Below are 20,504 nucleotides of genomic sequence, written 5' to 3'. Positions count from 1 at the left end.
TATTGTCCCTGAGCCTTAACCTGAACTCATTTACCCCTAAAACCAACTCTGATCCTTCCACCACCCTTATCTATCCCTAGACCTTCTCCTCATTACCAATGGAGAATATTCCCTCTGCCTCCACCCTTCCCTCCGTCATTGCTCACCCACGCATTCCTCAGCCTTTCCCAATGCTGTTTTGGTGTGTGAACCAACAGACACAACAAATCTATTGCTTGTGATTTTGCTACACAGTGGTGAAATGAATTGTGCCCTGTTCATGATCATTACTTGTGGAAACTGCAAAGTTATTTTCATTATAGGTTTGGTTTTCAGCTTGTTTGGTGGTTTTCAATTTTCCCGGTCAATGCACATGATTCTTACTCTGTGGAAAATTGTTGCATTATTTTCAATTATATGGATTTCTTTTTAATTGTAAAATTATTATCCTGGCAGTATTCTTTTGTAAAACATTCCTTGATTCTTTCGGTTGATTGCAAAATTTGTCAGTTGAAAACTTATTGGATCGACTAGTCCTGAGACATTTCTATTATTTAGCAATTTTAATTGCTAAATATCTGAGATTACCTGAAACAGAAGGATCCAGCAAAATACTTGCTAACTGGGCTTGTAATAAGGTATTGTGCATATGAAATGAATTGATTCTATAAATGCTACGTATGGTGTCTATTATTAAATGTTTTTGAACTTTAACTTTTTAGGTGGAACAAGTTCATTTAGATTCTGAGCGTATAGCACAGGAAATTGCTAACAAACTTGGTTATCTACCTGGAATATCATATAGTAAAATTGCTGAAAATGCTGCCTCATGTGGCAGATTTGATCTTGCTATTAAGGTTAGTAGCTTATTTTTATTTTCTTTGGTTTTCTGCCTTATATTTCATTCACCTTTATGACATATCATATATTGATGATTATTTGACATGCTGCTTTGTTCTTGCATACAAATTTTACTTGCCCTATTAAATATTTATCCCTGTAATATTTTTGCATATTTTGAGTTAATGCATTTGTTACAGTTAATGGACTATGAACCCAAGGCAAGCCTCCAGGTTCCATTGTTGTTGCGATTGGAACAGTTTTGTCCTGCTCTCTCAAAAGCAATTGAGAGTGGAGACACTGATCTTGTATATACTGTACTGCTTCATTTGCACAAGAAAATGTCTGTGGATCAGTTTCAGGTAATAAACTAATGTCTTAAAATAATGGTGCCAATTGTATGTAAACAGATACAAAATATTAGGATCATACTTTAATGCAAAGTGATCCATGTAAGCTGCTTTGAATTTTGGAGTATTTCAGGTTTTTTCAATAATCATCGTTCTAAGTTGGCAGTTTGATTTTATCAGTGTTTGCTGGAAGTAAATAAAAGATACATGTGACATTTTTATTAAAACTTATATGCACACATTATCGCAATCGGTATAAGGTGATGGAATTTGAATGAACACTGTCATAGAAATTGAGATATGATGACTTATAAGGATTGTAGAAATTTAATGAAGCTGCTAAGCACAGTGCAGTTGAAAAACCTAATGAAAAGTTGTTTTACTGCATGAAGATATCCATGTTTCATGAAATTACCAAATTGTGCCACTCTAAGCATTGCCATTATGGTATAAATGCCAGTTTATACAAATTGAAAATGGAATAAGTCCAGGCAATTATTTTACTGCTGAGAAATAACAAATCATCCTCCTTAGCTCCCTACCAACCATGCACTCATTATGTATTTTTCCTATCTCTTTTCTATCCATTGGCTTTTTTATGTATTGTTTTTTATTTTGAGTTGGTGAACAGTCACATTGACCCATTTCTTTCTTTCCTAATTGGTATATGCTCTTAAGTCTACTATTCCTAAGTTTATTACGAGGTATATATCCTTGCTTCTATTTGAAACCTTTTCTGTCTTCTCTTGTGGTTGGTGAAAAGGGTTGAAAAGTAGCTTCCTAGTTTATCAGTGGCAATACTCATTCTTAAAGTCATGATAAAATCTACTGGTTTAAGGTGTTGCCATTGGTGGATACATATTTTCCATAAACATGAAAGCCCCAAGTTTTTTTATATCCAGTCCAGAAGCAAATTTTTCACCCAAGGAATGTCTTCATTCAATCTTCCCCTACAAACTTTTCTTTACCATCCTATTTCCTGTTTGAATTTTTGAAAAGATTTTTTTAGTTTAATATTAATTATATTTCCAAATTGAAACCTATAATTCTCCTTCTTTTATTCGCCATGAGATGCCCACCAAATCTTAATATTTATTAGGATTTTTTCAGTTCTTTTTTTTTCTCAGCTTGACCTATTGGTCCATTTTCATAAATGCTCAAATTTTCAAAGCAGTTGCAAAGGAATGGAAATAGGCTTAACCTTACCAGTTGCAAAAATATAAACTTTACTCATTAGTAAAATTGCATATCAGTAATAGTAACAGTGTTAAAATCTCTTACTGCGAATTCAGTCACTGCCAGTCATGTTTCACGATTTTCTTCTGCTACCTATAGGAAGAAATGATTAACTCATGGCAGCCTATCTCTTTTCTTTTTGGTGCCAACTTTGCACCAATTTTGTAATACTCTTGAAGTTTTTAGATTCACGAAGAAAATAAGCTTTTAATATGGCTGGTGCTTGATAATTTTCCCTTGATCAATTAAGATAATCAGTTGAGCTGTTAAAAGAAAATTTTATTAATATATAATCTTTTATATCACAGTTAAAAGTAAATCCATTAGTGCTCAACTTTGTCAACTGTTAATTAAGATCTTATTTACAGCTAGTCATCCGGGGATTTCCAATGGCTCAAGCCTTGTACATTAAGAACTGTCGACAACAAGGACGTGATACCCTCCACTCCATTTATAATCAAGAGGATGACTATCTGTCGCAAGCAATTTGCTGTTTGCAAGAGAGTTATGATCCAAAAGTAAGAAATTGTTGCTCATTTTGTTATGTTAAAAAAAAATGTTTTATATTTGTTTACTTACCCCTATGGTCAATATGGTACAAAGTTAGAGAAAGATACAAGAATAAAATAATCTATTTCTGAGCACGATAACATTTTTAGCATAGGTGATCAAGGAATAAGTTAAATTGTCTTCTAATGTCAGCAAAGTTTGGTACAATTAAATATGTAAGCTTCAATTGGTTTTTCAGAACCAATTTTAACTATACCATAGTGAATAGGTACTTGTCAAAATTGTCTCCTTATGGACCCCAGTTTCATTTTGTTTTTTTTCAGACCATTGGTCATAACTACTTGTTTTTGGTGTAAGATTAAAAACTACAGACCTGTATCAATGGTGCCAATTTTGTTTCAAGCATTAGAAACAGTAATGGAAAAGAAGCTATACAAGGATGAATGCTTAGAATCTCAGAACAAAAATTAGTTGCTTAGTTTGGTTTCAGAGAAAACAAATCTATGTTATAAATGAATTAATAACCCACATAATTGATGCTTTTGAATAGGGGGAGGTATTGGTTTTACTTTATGTAATATGAGCAATGGGCTATTGCTTGTGTTAAACATGAAGTTATGGAAACTAGTATAATGGGGTAACAGGTAATGAAATGAGTCTTTTTAAATCTAATCTGAGTAATTGCAAACAATTGACTTTTGTAAATATTTATAGGTGCTACGCAACCAACATTCTTCATGGTATACCAGAGGAATTTTTACTCGAACCATTGCTGTTCTTAGTATTGGTATGATTTTAATAGGAATGTGGGAATGTGAGGGATAATGCAATAATGTTTGCAGTTGAATGACACTACAATATGAGCAGGGAGGGTTACATTTGCTTTGCTGCAATTAGCTTTTGTTAAGCAAGTATAAAACTTAATCTGTATTATGTAATCTTAAGGGGACCCCTCAAGACATTCAGTTAAATTCTGTTATTATTAAAGTTTAACCCTTAATTGTGGTGGAATGTACTCATGTTTTTATTTTGTAATTAATTGTCAAAATCTGTCTACCTGTTGAAAAGACTTAGGATATGATTGCCATAGGACTATGCATGATTTATTTTGTTCTGTTTCTGAGCAGATTGTATTATGGTGTTAGGGTGTGGGGTAATAGCAGTTGTGTTGCATATTTAGAAAAATGTTGTAAGGATTCGAGCCACTGGCAATCCTGATCATCACAGTAAGCTTGTTTTCATTAGGGAAGATATATTGACTGCTATAAATTTGTGTACATATGCTGGAAGTCATGGTTCAAACTAAGTGAAACATTGACAGTTATAGCACCGGGAGTGCAATACATGGCTACCTAAAAAGAAACAATCTTTGTAGTGATATGCCTTACTGCAGGCTTGAGAAAAATATTGGACCATCACCATGTATTGGGAATAAAATTATGTTATAGACTATCAGTTAATCTTGAAATGAACTCCTATGAAGCTTTAACCCTCTTAGTGCGGCGGGGATTTCAGGGGTACTAGTGAGAAGTGCGAAGTGTAATTTAAGAAAATGTATCACCTTAGGAAAAAAAACATTATGAAGTTATTTGTTTAGATATCCATATGCAGTTTTTTTTATTTTAAAATATAATATTGTAGTTAATAATGATGTAATACATTTACATCATCTGAATAATAAATGTAATTATTACAGTATCATAAATTTGAATAATATTTTTTTAGCAATAATATTTCGATTTTTAGACACAAAACTAATATTTTTTTAAAAAACATTTTTCAATTAAACTACGATATTTAAATATAATAAAGAATCAAAAAGACATGTAGAAAATATTATAAATAAATAAAGAAAAACCAGTGAGTTACAAATTTTTTTGTCAGCCTCTGCATAGTTAGATTTTGTTGAAAAGGCTGATCTCACTGAGTCAAATTGGGACTTTTCCCCTTTCCTTGAGACTGCGGCAATGTGCTTACAATCTAAAGGCAGAAAAAAACTAAGTTCTAACTCACAGAGAACTGCTGACAATGTAATCCATTACACAGGGCGCAATTGATTAGATACGACGGACGGCAAGAGAAACCAAAATGATTACAAAGCAGTGCTCTCATTTCCATCGTCTCAACAAAGTCTGAAGAAGCAGGTATATATCAACACCACGACACCACAACACATTCAAGAGATTACAGATGAAAACAGATTAGTAGCCTTTCAGTGGCTTTTCATAGTGGAAAGACTACTCAGAAAAAAAACGAGCAAACAATTAGGCAGAGCTTCCCGACATGTACAAAACTGAACGAAAAATTATGGTAAGAATTATACTATTTTAAAAGCATTTAAAATTGCTAATAAAAGATTTAAAAAATAGTTACGTAATTCTATGGAATTCAACCTATCGATAGCACAAAAACCATAAATTATTAAAGAAAAAAACCATTAGTTACAACGATTTAAACAAAAGCCTACGCAAGAGCCGATATATCGGCCCACCGCACTAAGAGGGTTAAATGTAAACTAAATACATGTCTGTTATGTAATGCCTTTTACTCTGAAAAAGAGGCATTGCATTATTAAGAAATGCTATAATCATTGTGTGTAAAATATTGTTTGTGGAAATATATATTTTATTTTTTTTAGCATCATCTAATTACATATCTATATTATTTCCTCTTTTGGATTGTTTTTGACCAAGTCGATAGTATGTGCAATTCTCCAAAGACTGATAAAATTATTAAAATGATTATTATAATAGTGTCATGGAATGGTCTGAGTACTGTAGACTTGACTACCATCATTCCTGAGTGGTGGAATATTAGCAGAACCTTATGCTTGGCGTTTCCTTCTATTCTTCATCACATTTATATGAAAAAGTATCAGTAGTGTTTACATTCTAAAGAAATAAATGATTATGCTTGAGATGCCAGTGAAAGGTAGCAGAGGAGTGAGAGGTATTAATTGTAATAAGAAGTGGGAACACAGTTTACAGATAGAAAACTATAACATCCAGTGGCACAAAAAGAAGTATGCAAGGGCTATAGAATCATAATTTTAACTTCTCATGCAGTGAAGATAGTAAAGAGTCATAAAATCATCAACAAAATGTTAAAAAAGAAGGAAAGCAACTATTTCAGGAAAGATCAATTTAGGTTCATCACATGATACTTAGATGTAATTAGACTGCTGAGAGAAAGGAGTATATAATAACTTATAAATATTATCTGTCTGAACTGTGAGCAAAATAGTTAGATGCAGAGTTTGAAATGGCCAGAGCAAGTCCATAGGAAAGGATCCTTCTGTTTTCTCTTGAAACTACACTAAATCCTCTTCAAACAGGTTATTTAATGGGAATTCTTTCCCATTTTTAATTTTTTTAGCTGCCTTATATTATAAGATTTACAGATTAATGTTGATTGCTAACTCATTTTTTTGGAACCTGAAACATGTTAAAAGAATATTCATTTCACTAGAACATTTTGGTTGAGAGATATTTCTGTAACATAGTCTGCAAACTAATGATGATAATGTAAGTAATATAAATAGAGATAACATAATTATGGATTAAGTCTATGTGCTAATAATTTTGCTTTGCTATAAATAATGTCAAGGAAATAAGTTATTAGAAAAAATAAACCACTTTTGATGGTGATATTTTGATGTTAAAATATGTAAAACAGAGGAACATTCATGTGCAAATCTAAATATATCATTTTTCTCCTTTCATATAGAATGTTGCATCCCCTGAGGCCTCATTATACTCAGCAGCAGAGAATTTTAAGAAGGCTCACAATGATTCCATATCTACACTCTGTCATGATCAACTCCGTCTCCTCGGACAACAGAAAAATTTGGAGTCAAAGTTTGGCCGTGCCTTTGTTAATTTGTCTCTTCATGACACTGTATCACTGCTTCTTCATTTGAGAGAGCCAAAATTGGCTGATAAGCTGAGGACAGAGCATAAAGTTCCTGATCAAAGGTAATAAGAAATATTTAATTGGCCGGTAAATGTTAATAATATTATTTTAATGCTAATTCACCCAATAATTTGATGATTAATTGCTTTAAAAATAATGATGATAAAAATAAGCCCAACTATAATGGTCAAAGTCGAAGGAAAAATGTGCATGCTCTTTGTTCTCATAACCTTTCTTAACTGAGATTTTTTGCCAAGTGTAAATTGTGATGCATTTTCCCGGGTATTGGTAGGATGATTCCTCTTGAAAAATATTGGTTTCATTTTTAATGGTAGGAAGAGCTGTATTTAATTTAGCATTTCACTTGGGTAAAGCAATTCTTACTGTGCCATTGTCTTCAGTTATTGTGAACTCCTTCCCTAATCTGAAGTGGAGTGTGGCAAATTTTTAAGAGGGAAGGTATATTTTCTAAAATAAACCTTGTTTTTGTCTTTGTTTGCACTTTGTTTGTCTGGGTTTGTAATCTTTTGTCTGTATACATGTGTAGTTGTTAGTCCCAAATAGTTCAAAATGATCCTTTGATCATACTTTGATACAATTGTTCCACAGAAGTGTATAGAACCAGGTATTTCTATGAATTATAAGATTTAAAATGAGAAATTATTATGAGCCATGCTCCCTTGGGAAGAAATACAAGATAAATATGGAGTCACCAATTCCTTGAAAGGATTTCATTTTAAAGGCAAAAAACACTCATTTAAAAAATTAATTTGTAGAAGTGCTCTTATTAGCATTATACTGTATGTATGTACAGTGCACACTGAAAATATAATTCACTGTTAAAAATATGTATAGTGAAAATTTTTTAAAGAAAATATTTCATTGGGATGAAGCTGCTGCAGGCTCGACATTAGCTATGGCAATATTAAAGCATGTTTTCTTTCCATGACATTTTTATGCATGTTAAGGGAAAGTAAACTTGTGCATATAAACTTGAGAAAAATCATGGTAACATTTTTTCAAATTCCTCCACAGGTATTGGTGGTTGAAAGTAGTTAGTCTAGCTGAACTAGGTGAATGGCTGGAACTAGAAAAATTTTCAAAAAGTAAGAAGTCCCCAATAGGATACGAAGTAAGTTAATTTTTTACCTTTTTTACATTTTTTTGAAACCTAAGTCCTTATTGATGAAACTTGAATGTGGTCTGCTTCATTAAAGTTCTAATGTTATTTTGGTTTAATGAAAAAAAATAATTTATGTCATATTAGGTAAAATCAATTTTCAAAGTAGTAGTCATTTCTGTGGTGAAGCTGTTGTGTTCTATTATTTGTCTTTCCTATTTATATATGTATATATATATATATATATATATATATATATATATATATATATATATATATATATATATATATATATATATGTATGTGTGTGTGTGTGTATATATATATATGTATATATATCTATATATGTGGGTCGCGGTAGGTGCAGTGAGTAGAGCGTTGGACTGCTGACCGGAGGGCCCTGGGTTCGATTCCCGGGCAAGGCACTCTGGGCACCTGCAGCTCCACACAAGCTAAAGTGATTTTTCGGGTACCAGTTCTTCCTGGGAAACCATAACCGGCACAGGAAAAGGAACTGGCCCCCCTACCCTGATGTGTGAATTTTCACACGCCGTATAGGGTTTAGTACTGGGTGATCTCTACCATCACCTACTAAAAACCGACCTTCGGGTTGAGTACTGTGTTTATGGTTTTTATTATATCTATACATATTATTAAATTTCCCCATCTTTCCCCTACTTGCTACTGCCACGCATGTAAAACATGCCCGCTTATCACTGAGAACATGGAAATAGCTGTGAAAGTTGTGCGCGGATAAGTGACTACATATATATATATACACACACACAACACCAGGGTAATTTGGAAAATTCTCTCTTAATGGAATAAAAATAAATGACTTACGTCAGTGAAACTATTTTATTTTTTGATGAAGTCATTCTGTTCAATACTCTCTAATAAACTTGGTACAGCGATGTTCCAACATCTTTATCCCATCTCAAAAATTAGATTCCTTCAGACCAGCCAATAACCTGTCCACTTAGGCTTTCAGTTCCTTGTTTGAAGAGAATCTCTTGCCACCCAGGAATATTTTTAACATGGGGAATAGATGGAAATCCCAGCCCAATCAAGCAAATACGGGGGGGGGAGGGGGGGGGTGTGGCAAGAATTCATATATTTGTTTGTGTATCTTTGCCTTGGTAACGACACTTATTTGTGAGTATGCATTGTTATGATGAAATATGCTATGCTGTGAAGTTTTGCGTTAAACTCGGGAAATACGCATCGGAGACCCTTGAACTCATTACACCGGCTTATGGGGATGATGCCTCAAGCCGCACAAGAGTTTTTGAGTGGTACAAAATGTTTAAGACAATATGGATTCAGAAAGGAAAGACTGCGTGAAACGCAGTTGAAACTTTTGATATATGACGTTTTACAGCGGGGAAAGAAACGAACAAGATAATGCGATATTCTTGGATTTAAAATAGACTTTGATAAAGTCCCACATGCAAATTTGAGCCAGTAACCTTCCAATACATACCCTCCCCCTCCCCTAGACCACTAATAGAATGCTGCACTCTAACTCAACTTATTCCCACTCCCTTACTCCCCCTACCTAACTTCCCCTCTCCTCTCCCTTACTCCCATCTAGGAGCCAGACTATATTAGTTGAAATGTTGATGTTGGTTACCTGATGATGATGCCACCTGATTCCACTGTTCACGTTCACGTGACACGACGTGGAAAGGAGGAATTGCACCTGAGACATCAACCACTCACTCTATTATAGAAAGGACCTCGTCACTCAGTGCCAGTTATGAAAAACAATCTGCCAAAGAGTATTGAAATATAAGACCTGTGACTACATTAAGACTTGAACTTACATAATCTGTTCATCCGCTATCTTTGTGCAAGTTCATGAATGCTCTGCTAACAGTATTTAATGGAAAAATCTACATAAATAGTTAAAAATTGGTGTCATGCATGCATGAAACTGGGCAATATTACATTAAACATGAGAGGGTAGATATTAATATTATTTTTTATTAGTACATTAGTTTGTAAAACCTCTTACAATTAATTATAGCAACCAGGGGTTACAAATGTTACAGCTTGAGCAACTCTCAAGGAAGTTGATGTAGTTATTAATTCATTGGGAAGTTTATCACAGTCAGCCTTATTGTTACTCACACTGAATGAAGCACTGTAAAGATCCAAGTAATAATTATTTCTTTCTATTAGTTCACTCTATGTGATGCATTAGCATTTTTTTAAACTGATTTGATATAGAAATTTAAATTAGCCAAGATACTTATTTGTCTATTAATTTCAGCCTTTTGTTGATGCCTGCCTGAATCATGGTAAGAAAGCAGAAGCAGAGAAATATCTACCTAAAGTAAGGGAGGAGGCTAAAGTCAAGTATTTTCTCAAAGCAGGGTGAGAAATTTTCTATAATTTTTATTTGTTATGTATAATTGCTTTAACCAATGTATAATCACTCAGTGAAGACACATTTCATTATTATGACATATTACAGTAGGATATTTAGTGAGGAACTTTACAATTGCTAGATAGGTATTTTGGGAACTTTTATTGCAAGATAGGTATTTTGGGAAAGGTATTTTGACAACTGTGCACTGCTTCAAAATGTTTTGTGCCTTTCCTAAATATCAACCTTGTGTACAAAGGTAAACAAACATAAGACTTTTTTATGCTTATTTTGTATCTGCATGAATGTTTATAATTTATCTCATTGTGAGAACACATTTAGTAGTAATTTTTACTTCACCTGCAACTGATAAAAAAATCATTGTAAATCAATATTTTTATCATAGCTTATTTGATTTACTCTTGAAAGTTTTATGTGCTGCTTTTTGCCTAAGTATTATTTTAACACTTTATTTAATCTTCATATAGTTCCATATGCTTTAAATTTCAAGATAGAGAGGCACATTTTTTGTTAGTTATACTTCCAAGAAAATTGGTTGTATTATTCTATCTGATTTTTAACAATTTTCATGGTCAGTCACTTGCCAATTGATAATCAAATCGTGCCTGATACCTCAGCTCCAGGATGTGATATTTTTTATTTAGCATGACTGTATCTTTGATTTATGCATTACTTTTTGATATTTCAGAATGCTTGAAGAGGCTGCTCAATATGCGTATGAACAAAAAGACTGTGAAGCTCTCCTACTTATCCAGAGGAAGTGTTCAACAAATGACACAGCTCTCTCTGAAAAGATTAATTTATTTTTATTACAGTTAAGTGCAAAAAAGTAATATATTTGTTTTTGTCACTCATGTTTTTATTTGACAAATATATGTAACATAGTTCATGTATGCATGTGTTGTGATCTGTTCATTATTATTTTCTTACATCCTAATATGCAATGTATCATTCCCTACATTTTCATAAAAGTTATTACTTGTTGTAATATTGAATTTTATTATTATTTAACTTGCAGACGTCATATTTATTTATCTCATAAATAAAATATTTTATAGCCATATCAGATAGACATGGATATTATGCGACTATTGGGATTAGTGCTGCTAGGAATTATTGTTCAATTTAAATTAAGACAACTAAGGATTTGCTGTATCACTGGTTCTGGAATCACTGAAGGGATTCCAGAACTCCGTCTTCCAGTCTTACATTTTTGTAGTTCATTATGTATGATTTCAGGTTGAAAATATACAGACCAGGGAACAATGCTTAGAGTGGGAAAATTAGACAATTTAATGTATTAGGGTGGTCTGAAAAGCTCTCGGCCTCAGCCAACACTCATATTTTTTTGCTCTCATGTTGGCACAACTGTGAGTGGACACTGTGTGAAATTGCGAGCCATTCCATCCAGTAGTTAGTTGTAGGCAGTTGTTTGAATGAGTTGCAGTGAATGTGTTTTTAGAAATAGAAAAAAATTGAGTGTCATACAGTGATTAAATTCTTCATAAAAGAAGGTTTAATGCCAATCAAAATTCATTTGAGAATTTTAAATGTGTATGTAGACTCTTCTCCTTCAATATCCACTGTGAAGAAATGTGCAGCCAAGTTTCAACATGACCATAAAATCCTCCGAGATGATCCATGAAAAGTGTAACCACACCAGAAATTATTGAAAAAGTGCATGATATGATTTTGGAAGACCGGCATATGAAGGTGGGTGAAATACAAATACTGTTCAGATATCAAGAGAATGAGTCAGTAACATTTTGCTGGTAGAATTGAATAAGACATAGCATTGCGCAAGATAGGTATCTCAAGTGCTCACCATTGATCAAAAATGCATTCAGATGACACTTTACAAAACACAAAGAGTGCTTTTCTGCGTGGATATGTACCAATGGATGAAAAATATATATGCCATTACACTCCAGAATCAAAACCAATAATTCATGCAGTGAATAGAGGCCGGTTCTTCAGCTCCATAGAAGACAAAGATGGTGCCAACAGTGGGAATCATCATGGCTTCAGTTTTTTGGGATATAAAAGGAATTCTTTTGATCAGCTATCTTGAAAAACATGAAATAATGATTGGGGAATACTAATCTAGCCTTCTAAGGAAACTGGATGCAAAAAATCATAGAGGAGACCCAGTTTGCAGAGGAAAAACCTGTTTTCCATCAGGACAATGAGCCTGGCCACAAAATGTCCTGTCAATGGATAAATTGAGGGATTAGCACTATGAAGTGCTGGAAAATCCACCTTATTGTCTGGATTTGGCAGTCCATTGGACAAATCTTCTGAAAACTTGTATATTTCTTTGCTGTCAACATTTTTTGTCTAATCTAGAAGCGACTGTGGCCGAGTACTTTGCAGCCCCTATGGAAGAAAACAGCAGAGACAGGGTAATGGCACTCAAACACCACTGCATGTAATGTATTATTATTAAAGGAAATTATGTTGGAAAATAAAACTTTTTTGAAAACATAAATAGTCATTTTCATCATTTAGCTGACAATTTTTCAGATTACTCTAATATGATCTACTAAATCCTCTGTTGTCATTTGAGTTAGGTAATAGAAAATTGTGAGTGAAAGCTTGTCTGGGAAGGCACAGTAGAAAGTATCAAGGTGTGGTAATGGATCCAAATATGCTTCCTGAAACAGGTGGATAGAAATGTTTGGCTTGATTCTAAGATCTGGTTTCTGAAAATAAGAATTGGAGTAATGCTTCCAGTAAGATAATAACTAATAAAACAAAGTGAATGAAGAATGTCTAGATCCCAATTAATCTGAATCCTAGTTATATCTCTTGAACACTGTTGTCACTTGTTCTAGCTTCAGAAGTTTCATAAAATATTCAAAGAGTAAACCCAGGATTATTGTGTATATTTTCCACTATTATTTATGACGTTTTCACCATAATCTGAGGGGTTCATAAAGGTAACATATTTTTTAGGATCTCAAACATATCTTGGTACCAGAAAAATTATTCTGGGACCATTTCTCACTGAATATAATGTGAAAAAAGCAAGATATTTAAGCAGATATACTGCATGGTCTTACTTACTTGGTTGATCCTTTGATAAATTAAAATCATGCTCCCAGCAACATGAAAATCCGAAGTAGCCATTTCAGGCCCTGAATCTTCAAAGGCAATGAATTCAGTTTTCACCACAGGAGCATTTGATGAGCAGGTTTTTCCACTTATTCTTTCACTTTTTCCCAAAGCTAATTGTAGATTCACCTTGTACACGATGTCAATAAACTGAGTAAATTTGGAATAAATTACTGTGTGTTGAACTATGTACCTACATTATAGTACATAGGTCATTGGCTTTCAATCCTTGGGTAAGACATGTTGTTTTTGTGCAGCCATAGTCTCTCCAAAATTTTTGTTTCACAGTTTGAGAGACTACTGAAATCTAGGAGGGAATGTTATTTATTTTTTCACATTGCTCTGTCTAAGAAAAATCCTAACCCAAATAAAATTGGTTTCCTGAGCACTATTACTCAGACATGAGGTCTTCAAAATAGTTTACATGTTGAAGTTCAAAAGGTGTAATGCCATGACATGAGAATGACTGGGTACCACTGTGAAATAGAATAATATCAAATATTAGTGGTCATTATTATTATTATAAGTTCAGATTGCATGCCATGTGTAACATTATTATTTAAATGGCCAAAAATATAGAACTCGTAGCAGTTAAAAATAACCACTAACAGCCCTATAAATGTGAATAAAGGTCAATTTATAGATTGAATGTGACAGTTAAATCTTGACCATGGTCTATGGAGTGAACTAATCGAATGATTGCTTTGCTGCATATTTCGGGTGTTAATTCTTCCCATTCTCATTATCAAACACAACCTCCTCCATATTTGATGCATTTATTCTCAATTTCATTATCCTTGTGAACTCATAGAAGCAAGTCATTCAAGACTATCTGTAGAGTGAAAATTTTATTTTTACAATTCATAAATAATTTAAATTCTCTGTGATTACATCTTGTAATCACAGAGAATCATCCAAAAAACCACAAAATACCATATTTTCTCATCTATAATGCACATCTTACCCATAACTTTGTAGTTATCATGAATTTGTATAAATGCCGTGCATTTGTATATACATATATATATGTATGTATGTGTATGTTCATGATAACTACAAAGTTCTGGGTGCGCGTTATGGGTAAGGTGTGCATTATATATGAGAAAATTAGGTATTTTGTGGTTTTTTGGATGATTCTCTGTGATTACAAGATGTAACTGGGCAAATTGTAAGGTAATGCCCTATTAGTATATTCAGCTGTAAAGATCAGTTTAGATGATCCTTTGCATTACATCTTGCTCACCCTAATGATATCTAATATTAAGAATTCTTTATTTCACACGATTGACGTATTGGGTTATCTGGGGGGTATCTGTATACAATTCTTATTCAAATGTCTAGTGGAAAGTCAAAAACCTTAGGGGTCATCCTCAAATTATGTGGAATCTGAAATTTAATTCCTTTAGCTGTAAAAACAAATTTGTTTGTAAAACTACCCTGTAAGGAACTCCTTTATAAAAAATAAAAATATTCCTTAAATATTCATCACCACAACCTTAATATTACACATTTTTTCAAAGGTCGCTTTAGCAGGAAAATGGAATTTTCACTTAACAAGATTTGGAGCTATTTTATTGATGAACATTCCTAATATATTTGCCATGATTTTACTATTTTGAAGTCTCTATTAATTGCCCCCCTAATTCAAAATACCTAGATATTTTTGATTTTTATATATTATTTTGATTAAATGTCCAAAAATTTGACAAATAATACTATAGTTAAATCACCACATCCATATTCGTGAATGGCAGCAACTGATAGGATCCTAGCATAAGAATTTGTATCAACTTTTTAACTACATTCAACAATATCAATGGCTCATATGGAATATGTGGAATATGATCACAGTGTGGACTTTTGTTATTCCTCCATTATGAAAGGCAAGAACACTAAGCAACTGTCTCCTGATGGTGTTGGAACTGTGATGAAAAACAGGCCAGGCAACAACATGCAAGATAACTGTTATGTTTCCTTCTGACACTAACTCTACATTTTTACAGGACATCCAACTTTCCAATATTTCCACAAAAAGAAAATGTTGATTCAATGTACTTCTAGATAGTTTTCAGCCCTGGACAAAATTCCAGATAATTGAGGACTTATTCCTTTCACAACAGCTCTGGCACAGAATTAAGCAGGAGGTTTGGAAGGTGGTAAGGGAGTGGCCCAGGAAAAAATTGATGGACTGTTGGCATATACTAGGCAGGAAACCAAACTACAGATATCCAATACTTAATGCACCTTTGATTCCAGAACTCTGAGCTTTTCTGATTAATAATAGTCAATTAGTACCATTCCAATCAACTCTGACAAACTAACTGAACATTTCCATTATCTCTAAAACAATATGGGTTGATCAAATAATTGTTAATGAAAAATAAAATATAGCAAAGTTATACTGGGACATTGGTGCAGACCTAGTGACCTAAGTTGGTGAGTCATGAGAATGAGATGCATATAATTCAAATTTATATGCCTAATTAGAGCTAAATTAAAAGTGCATCATTAGGCCTCATATAAAAGAGTGCTTGGTGAAAGTTGCCAAAAAACCATATAATGCAACTGCAGTCTGCACAAAAGGATGAAAGGCTCCATATGGCTAACCATGTATATTTCAATACTTCCATCTGCTCCTCGGATCTTTCAGATGATTCTCAATGTCAAAAATACCGGTAATTTGGAATCACCTGAAGCTCTGACTTCAATGCGCTAATCTTTCTTCTCTTACTCAAAACAGTTTTGAAAACAATTCTGCTCCCAAAATTTGGCAGCAATGTGTTAAAATAGCCCTTTGAGATGCAGAATGTGAAGTGTACATTATCACTGCTAATAGCAAACAAGGTCTACACCCACAGTCATGGACTCATTCTTCCTCTCCTCCTGAGAGTCAATTGGAGTTGCCTTCTTGACCGCGTGGACCCCTCCCTTCCTGCCTCTACCATCCTTTCCCTTCTTTATCTCTACTGCTACCTCAGGGTATCATATGGAATAGTGCCCTGGGGATCATGTGTGTGCATGTTGCACAAAGTTTTCTTGGTTAAAATAAAGTTATTAGATGCGTACTTGGTGCTTGGACATCATGTAGGCCCTTATTCATAAAATGAAATGTTGTTACCATTCCATCGATGTATATATTTGCATTGTCTGTCTTCATCAAAAATAATATCCATTTTTTTCACGCAAATGGTGAAATTCACTCTTATGCAACTAGAAATCATCACAACATCCACGCAAGTTACCCGGAAATCAGCAATTTCAATAAAAAACCCAATGGAAATGGGTGTCAGAATGTATGGCCAATCACCACACACATTTAAATCAAGTGATGAATAATGCAATTTCAAATTGAAACTCTGGAAATTCCTCCTAATAAAGTGCTATTATTCATTGAATGAACTTTTAAATGACAGGCAGTTATAATTCATTGTGTTTTTATCAGATGTTTCAATGTATAAGCTCTCTTTTGAAGCATGTTAATAGTGTCAAAAAATACCCGTATTTTGACCTTTTCTTTGTATTTGACAACTCCTCTCTCTAAATTATATGTATTTTCAGTGGAGAATAAAATATTATTATTCATTTATTGAATGTAGGATGATTTTCTGCTATTTTGACCATACTCCTCTGGTAAGGGTGCTCATCAATCCCCTTCTACCATCTTGTGTAATAATCAGTGCTGTCATAAAAATATCAAATGTCACTTTTGTAAAAGAAAATAGTTATTTAGGTTTTGTAAAAGCTTTCACAGTTAATATCTACTGATCACTTCAGCCACAGGCTTGTACTGAAAAAATATGTTATGTTGAAAGAACTTTTTTATTTTATTAGTATCATAATATAAATGTATAGTGATGTGAAACATGCATTATGACATTTTTTTAATCAGACTGATAAATTTTTGAATAATTCTTAAATTACAGTTTAATTAATTAATGTGGTTTTGCACAGTGTCTTCTTTGGTGAAAAGGATAATTAAACTTCTTCATTAACAATGGCTGAAATAATGATGCTAATTAGCCTTATGTGATTTTACCTGAACCCCTGTCCTCCCTCACAATGAAATATAATGTCATGGAAAATCTCTCCTTCCTTTCTGCCTCCCCAAAAAGTCTTATGTATATTTTAGGATAACTCCTTAATACAACTTTACATTCATTATATTCAAAAAGTTCTTTCAACATCAATTCAATTTGTTCTTCTGATAAGAAAACTACAATGTGAAACAATTACACTATAGTAAAATGAAGAAAATAAAACCAGTTAATCCAATATTTCACATATACCTCTTGTTTCTGATCCAGATGTGTTTACCACAGACTTTAATAATAAACTCCTTAAATCTTGAGACTTAGAAATTCAGTGACAGTCTGTGTCCTCCAAAACTTACATAAAGCAGTAAACTACTATGAAATCATAATATGTAACTCTATGGAAAAACAAGTATCCCTTGGACTTCAGTTTGATTAATTACTATCTCATAACATTTTTCTTTGCCTCACCTGTTAAAAAGAAATAAAATTAATTATTAGTGAAAGATTAACTGATCATAGCACTTTTCCACTGGATAAAATTTATTTTACAACCAGGTTTCGATGTCTTACATGATGATGATGTAATACATCGAAACCTGGTCATAAAATTAATTTTATCATGTGGAAAAGTGCTACAATCAGTTATTCATTATGTTCAACTTCCACCACATCATGCCTGAAGCTACTAAGTAAATTACTAGTGAAATTAATAAAACTCATTTATCTGGGTAGGACAACATTCCACGATCCCTTCAATAGGGGAATTGCACCAAATATCTTTTAGGCCCTATTAAACACCTATAATGCTTCATTGCCCCCTTGAATTTTTCTAGACAAACTATAATTGCTGTTATTATTATTTTACTTGATAAAAAAAGGAAATGAATATATATACAAATATGTTGACCAATGTATAAACTTAGTTTTGCTATATTAGCAAATGACATATCAAACAGGATGATGTAATGCCTGATATAAAATAAAAGTTTACATAGTTCTTATTTTGGATTAATTGAGGGATCTTCAGCAGTAGTTGCTCTTCACAAATTTATTGATGCTATCTAGAGGCCATTGATGGTCACTTCTATGCTTTATGCAATTTTTATGATCTTGCTAAGGCATTTGATTCAGCAGATAATGTAATTCTCTTTACTAAAATTACTGAGTTGGTTACTAGTTACAAATTTGAAATGATCTGATTAATTTTTTTCTGATTCATAGACCCTTAACTGTTAGTTTTACAAGGGAATATATGGCATTTTGCAATGAGGTAGGAAGGCGTGTTTCTAATGGCTTCCCTTCTTGTTGCCACTTCATTTCCTAATGTACATCAATGCCGGGCTGATGCTCTAACCACTTGAGCTATCGAGGAAACATAATTTACATGAAATCTGCGGGGGGGTTTATGCAACCAAGTGCCCCGATTCTTTGGCCAAGAGATGGCGTTATGGAGCTGTTTCACTCACCATAGGAGAAATAGATGACACACAAGAGGAAAGGACAGTAGGAAAGCAATCATAGAACACCATAATGGATAGGAAGTTCATTTCTTGTTACACATAGCCAGAAGAAAGAGATGAGCAACATTGGCCAAATACACGTTCAGGCATAAAATCCGACCAAATGGTGAAAAAATATTCATTCACGTGGAATTAGATATAAGGAAAAGGGATAGGAAAACATATAAAGGATGAAAACAGGAGAGGTGGGGAAGGCAGAATCGAGCAGATCACAAGCACAAAAATATTTCCTTGACCAGGACTTGAACACAAGATCTTCCGACTTGCCAGGCCGATGCTCACACCACTTGAGCTATCGAGGAAACATAATTTACACTCCTCCACCGCAGAAACCCACCCTCTTTCAATTTGTACCACATACTTCCCTGGCCCAGAGTCTCTGAGATCAAGCCTAAAAAACCTCTACCCTATCCTCAAAAGCCATAATTTCACCATTAATTTTTTCCCAAATGCCCATCTTTTACTTCCAAATGCTCCACCAATTTATTAGATCTCCTTAAATTGACCCATCTACTCCTTAAATGCCCGCCCCATCCAAAAGTCACTAACTTACCATGCAATTAACCTAGAGGCAAAACATGTCCTATTTTCAAAACCGGAACCCCATCCCTTTCCCACCAAAGCCCTACTCATGTACTTTCAGCAATGTAGTTTACCTTCTGAAGTGGCAACTATGCCCTGCCTTATATATTGGATAGTGTGCCACTTAAATGTTAGAATCAACAACCCTTGGGCCTCATGCAAGAATTCTTCCATGATTGGGATGCTTTCAATACCAGAAAACACCTTCGAACACAACACTCCCTTTAATAAATGCTTTAGTCTCCATTTTAGCATCCCACCCACCCTCTGACTCTTCACTTTCACTCAAAACAACAGAGCAGGCTGAATTGAAAATGAACAACTTGGCTTTTCCATGTGGAAAAGTTTTCTATGTGGAAAAGCCAAGTTGTTCATTTTCAATTTCAATATGAAGATTTTCCAAGTGACGCCAGAAACTGTTTTATTTAATAGAGCAGGCGTAATCTGGATTCTTGGAATGATCCAGGTATTAATATTAGACATTAATCACCCCAATCTTCACATATTTTCATCCCCCCTCCGCTCCCAACACCTTCCATATTTTTCCCACACTTCTAAAACTACCCAAACTCAACCCCTCGTAAAACTTTCCCTACGCTCCCCTTCCATCGAGGATGTCCGGGTCCTGTTATAACCTTCTACTCAATTCCTTCCTTCTATTCCTTGAAAAAGGTGGCTTGACGACCGAAAATTCGAAAACACGTGAGTTCATTTCCTATTTTGTGTGTTTCTGTGTATTTTTCCGCTAGTGCTAACTTTATATAAGTGAAGCTGAGGGTACGGGAAAGCACTATCTTTTCATAGCCACGCTGAAAAATTGCGCGCCAGAGACTTCAAATCGCCCAAGATCGAACATGTAACAATTGCGAGTGCACATCAAGATCGATTGGTAACACACAATGTATCGATATATCT

General features: G+C 33.8%; 1 protein-coding gene across 1 annotated transcript in view; it reads left to right on the top strand.

Annotated features, from left to right (window-relative positions):
• The window catches only part of Vps16A (vacuolar protein sorting 16), a 29,525-nt gene extending 16,734 nt beyond the window's left edge, over positions 1-12,791 (top strand). The window contains exons 10-17 of the mRNA XM_071588119.1: positions 473-617; positions 702-836; positions 1,020-1,181; positions 2,774-2,923; positions 6,642-6,889; positions 7,863-7,959; positions 10,223-10,326; positions 11,028-12,791. Of these exons, the coding sequence (XP_071444220.1) occupies positions 473-617; positions 702-836; positions 1,020-1,181; positions 2,774-2,923; positions 6,642-6,889; positions 7,863-7,959; positions 10,223-10,326; positions 11,028-11,172 (1,186 nt within the window). The 3' untranslated portion in view covers positions 11,173-12,791. The remainder of the gene's footprint in view (positions 1-472; positions 618-701; positions 837-1,019; positions 1,182-2,773; positions 2,924-6,641; positions 6,890-7,862; positions 7,960-10,222; positions 10,327-11,027) is intronic.
• Positions 12,792-20,504: the final 7,713 nt, after the last annotated feature.

The sequence above is a fragment of the Hetaerina americana genome, unplaced genomic scaffold (assembly GCF_022747635.1).
Source record: "Hetaerina americana unplaced genomic scaffold, ioHetAmer1.1.p SCAF_3, whole genome shotgun sequence".
In the NCBI taxonomy this organism is placed as follows: Eukaryota; Metazoa; Arthropoda; class Insecta; order Odonata; family Calopterygidae; genus Hetaerina; species Hetaerina americana.
Note: the sequence above shows the minus strand (reverse complement) of the source record. Positions and strands in the feature narration are given on the sequence as shown.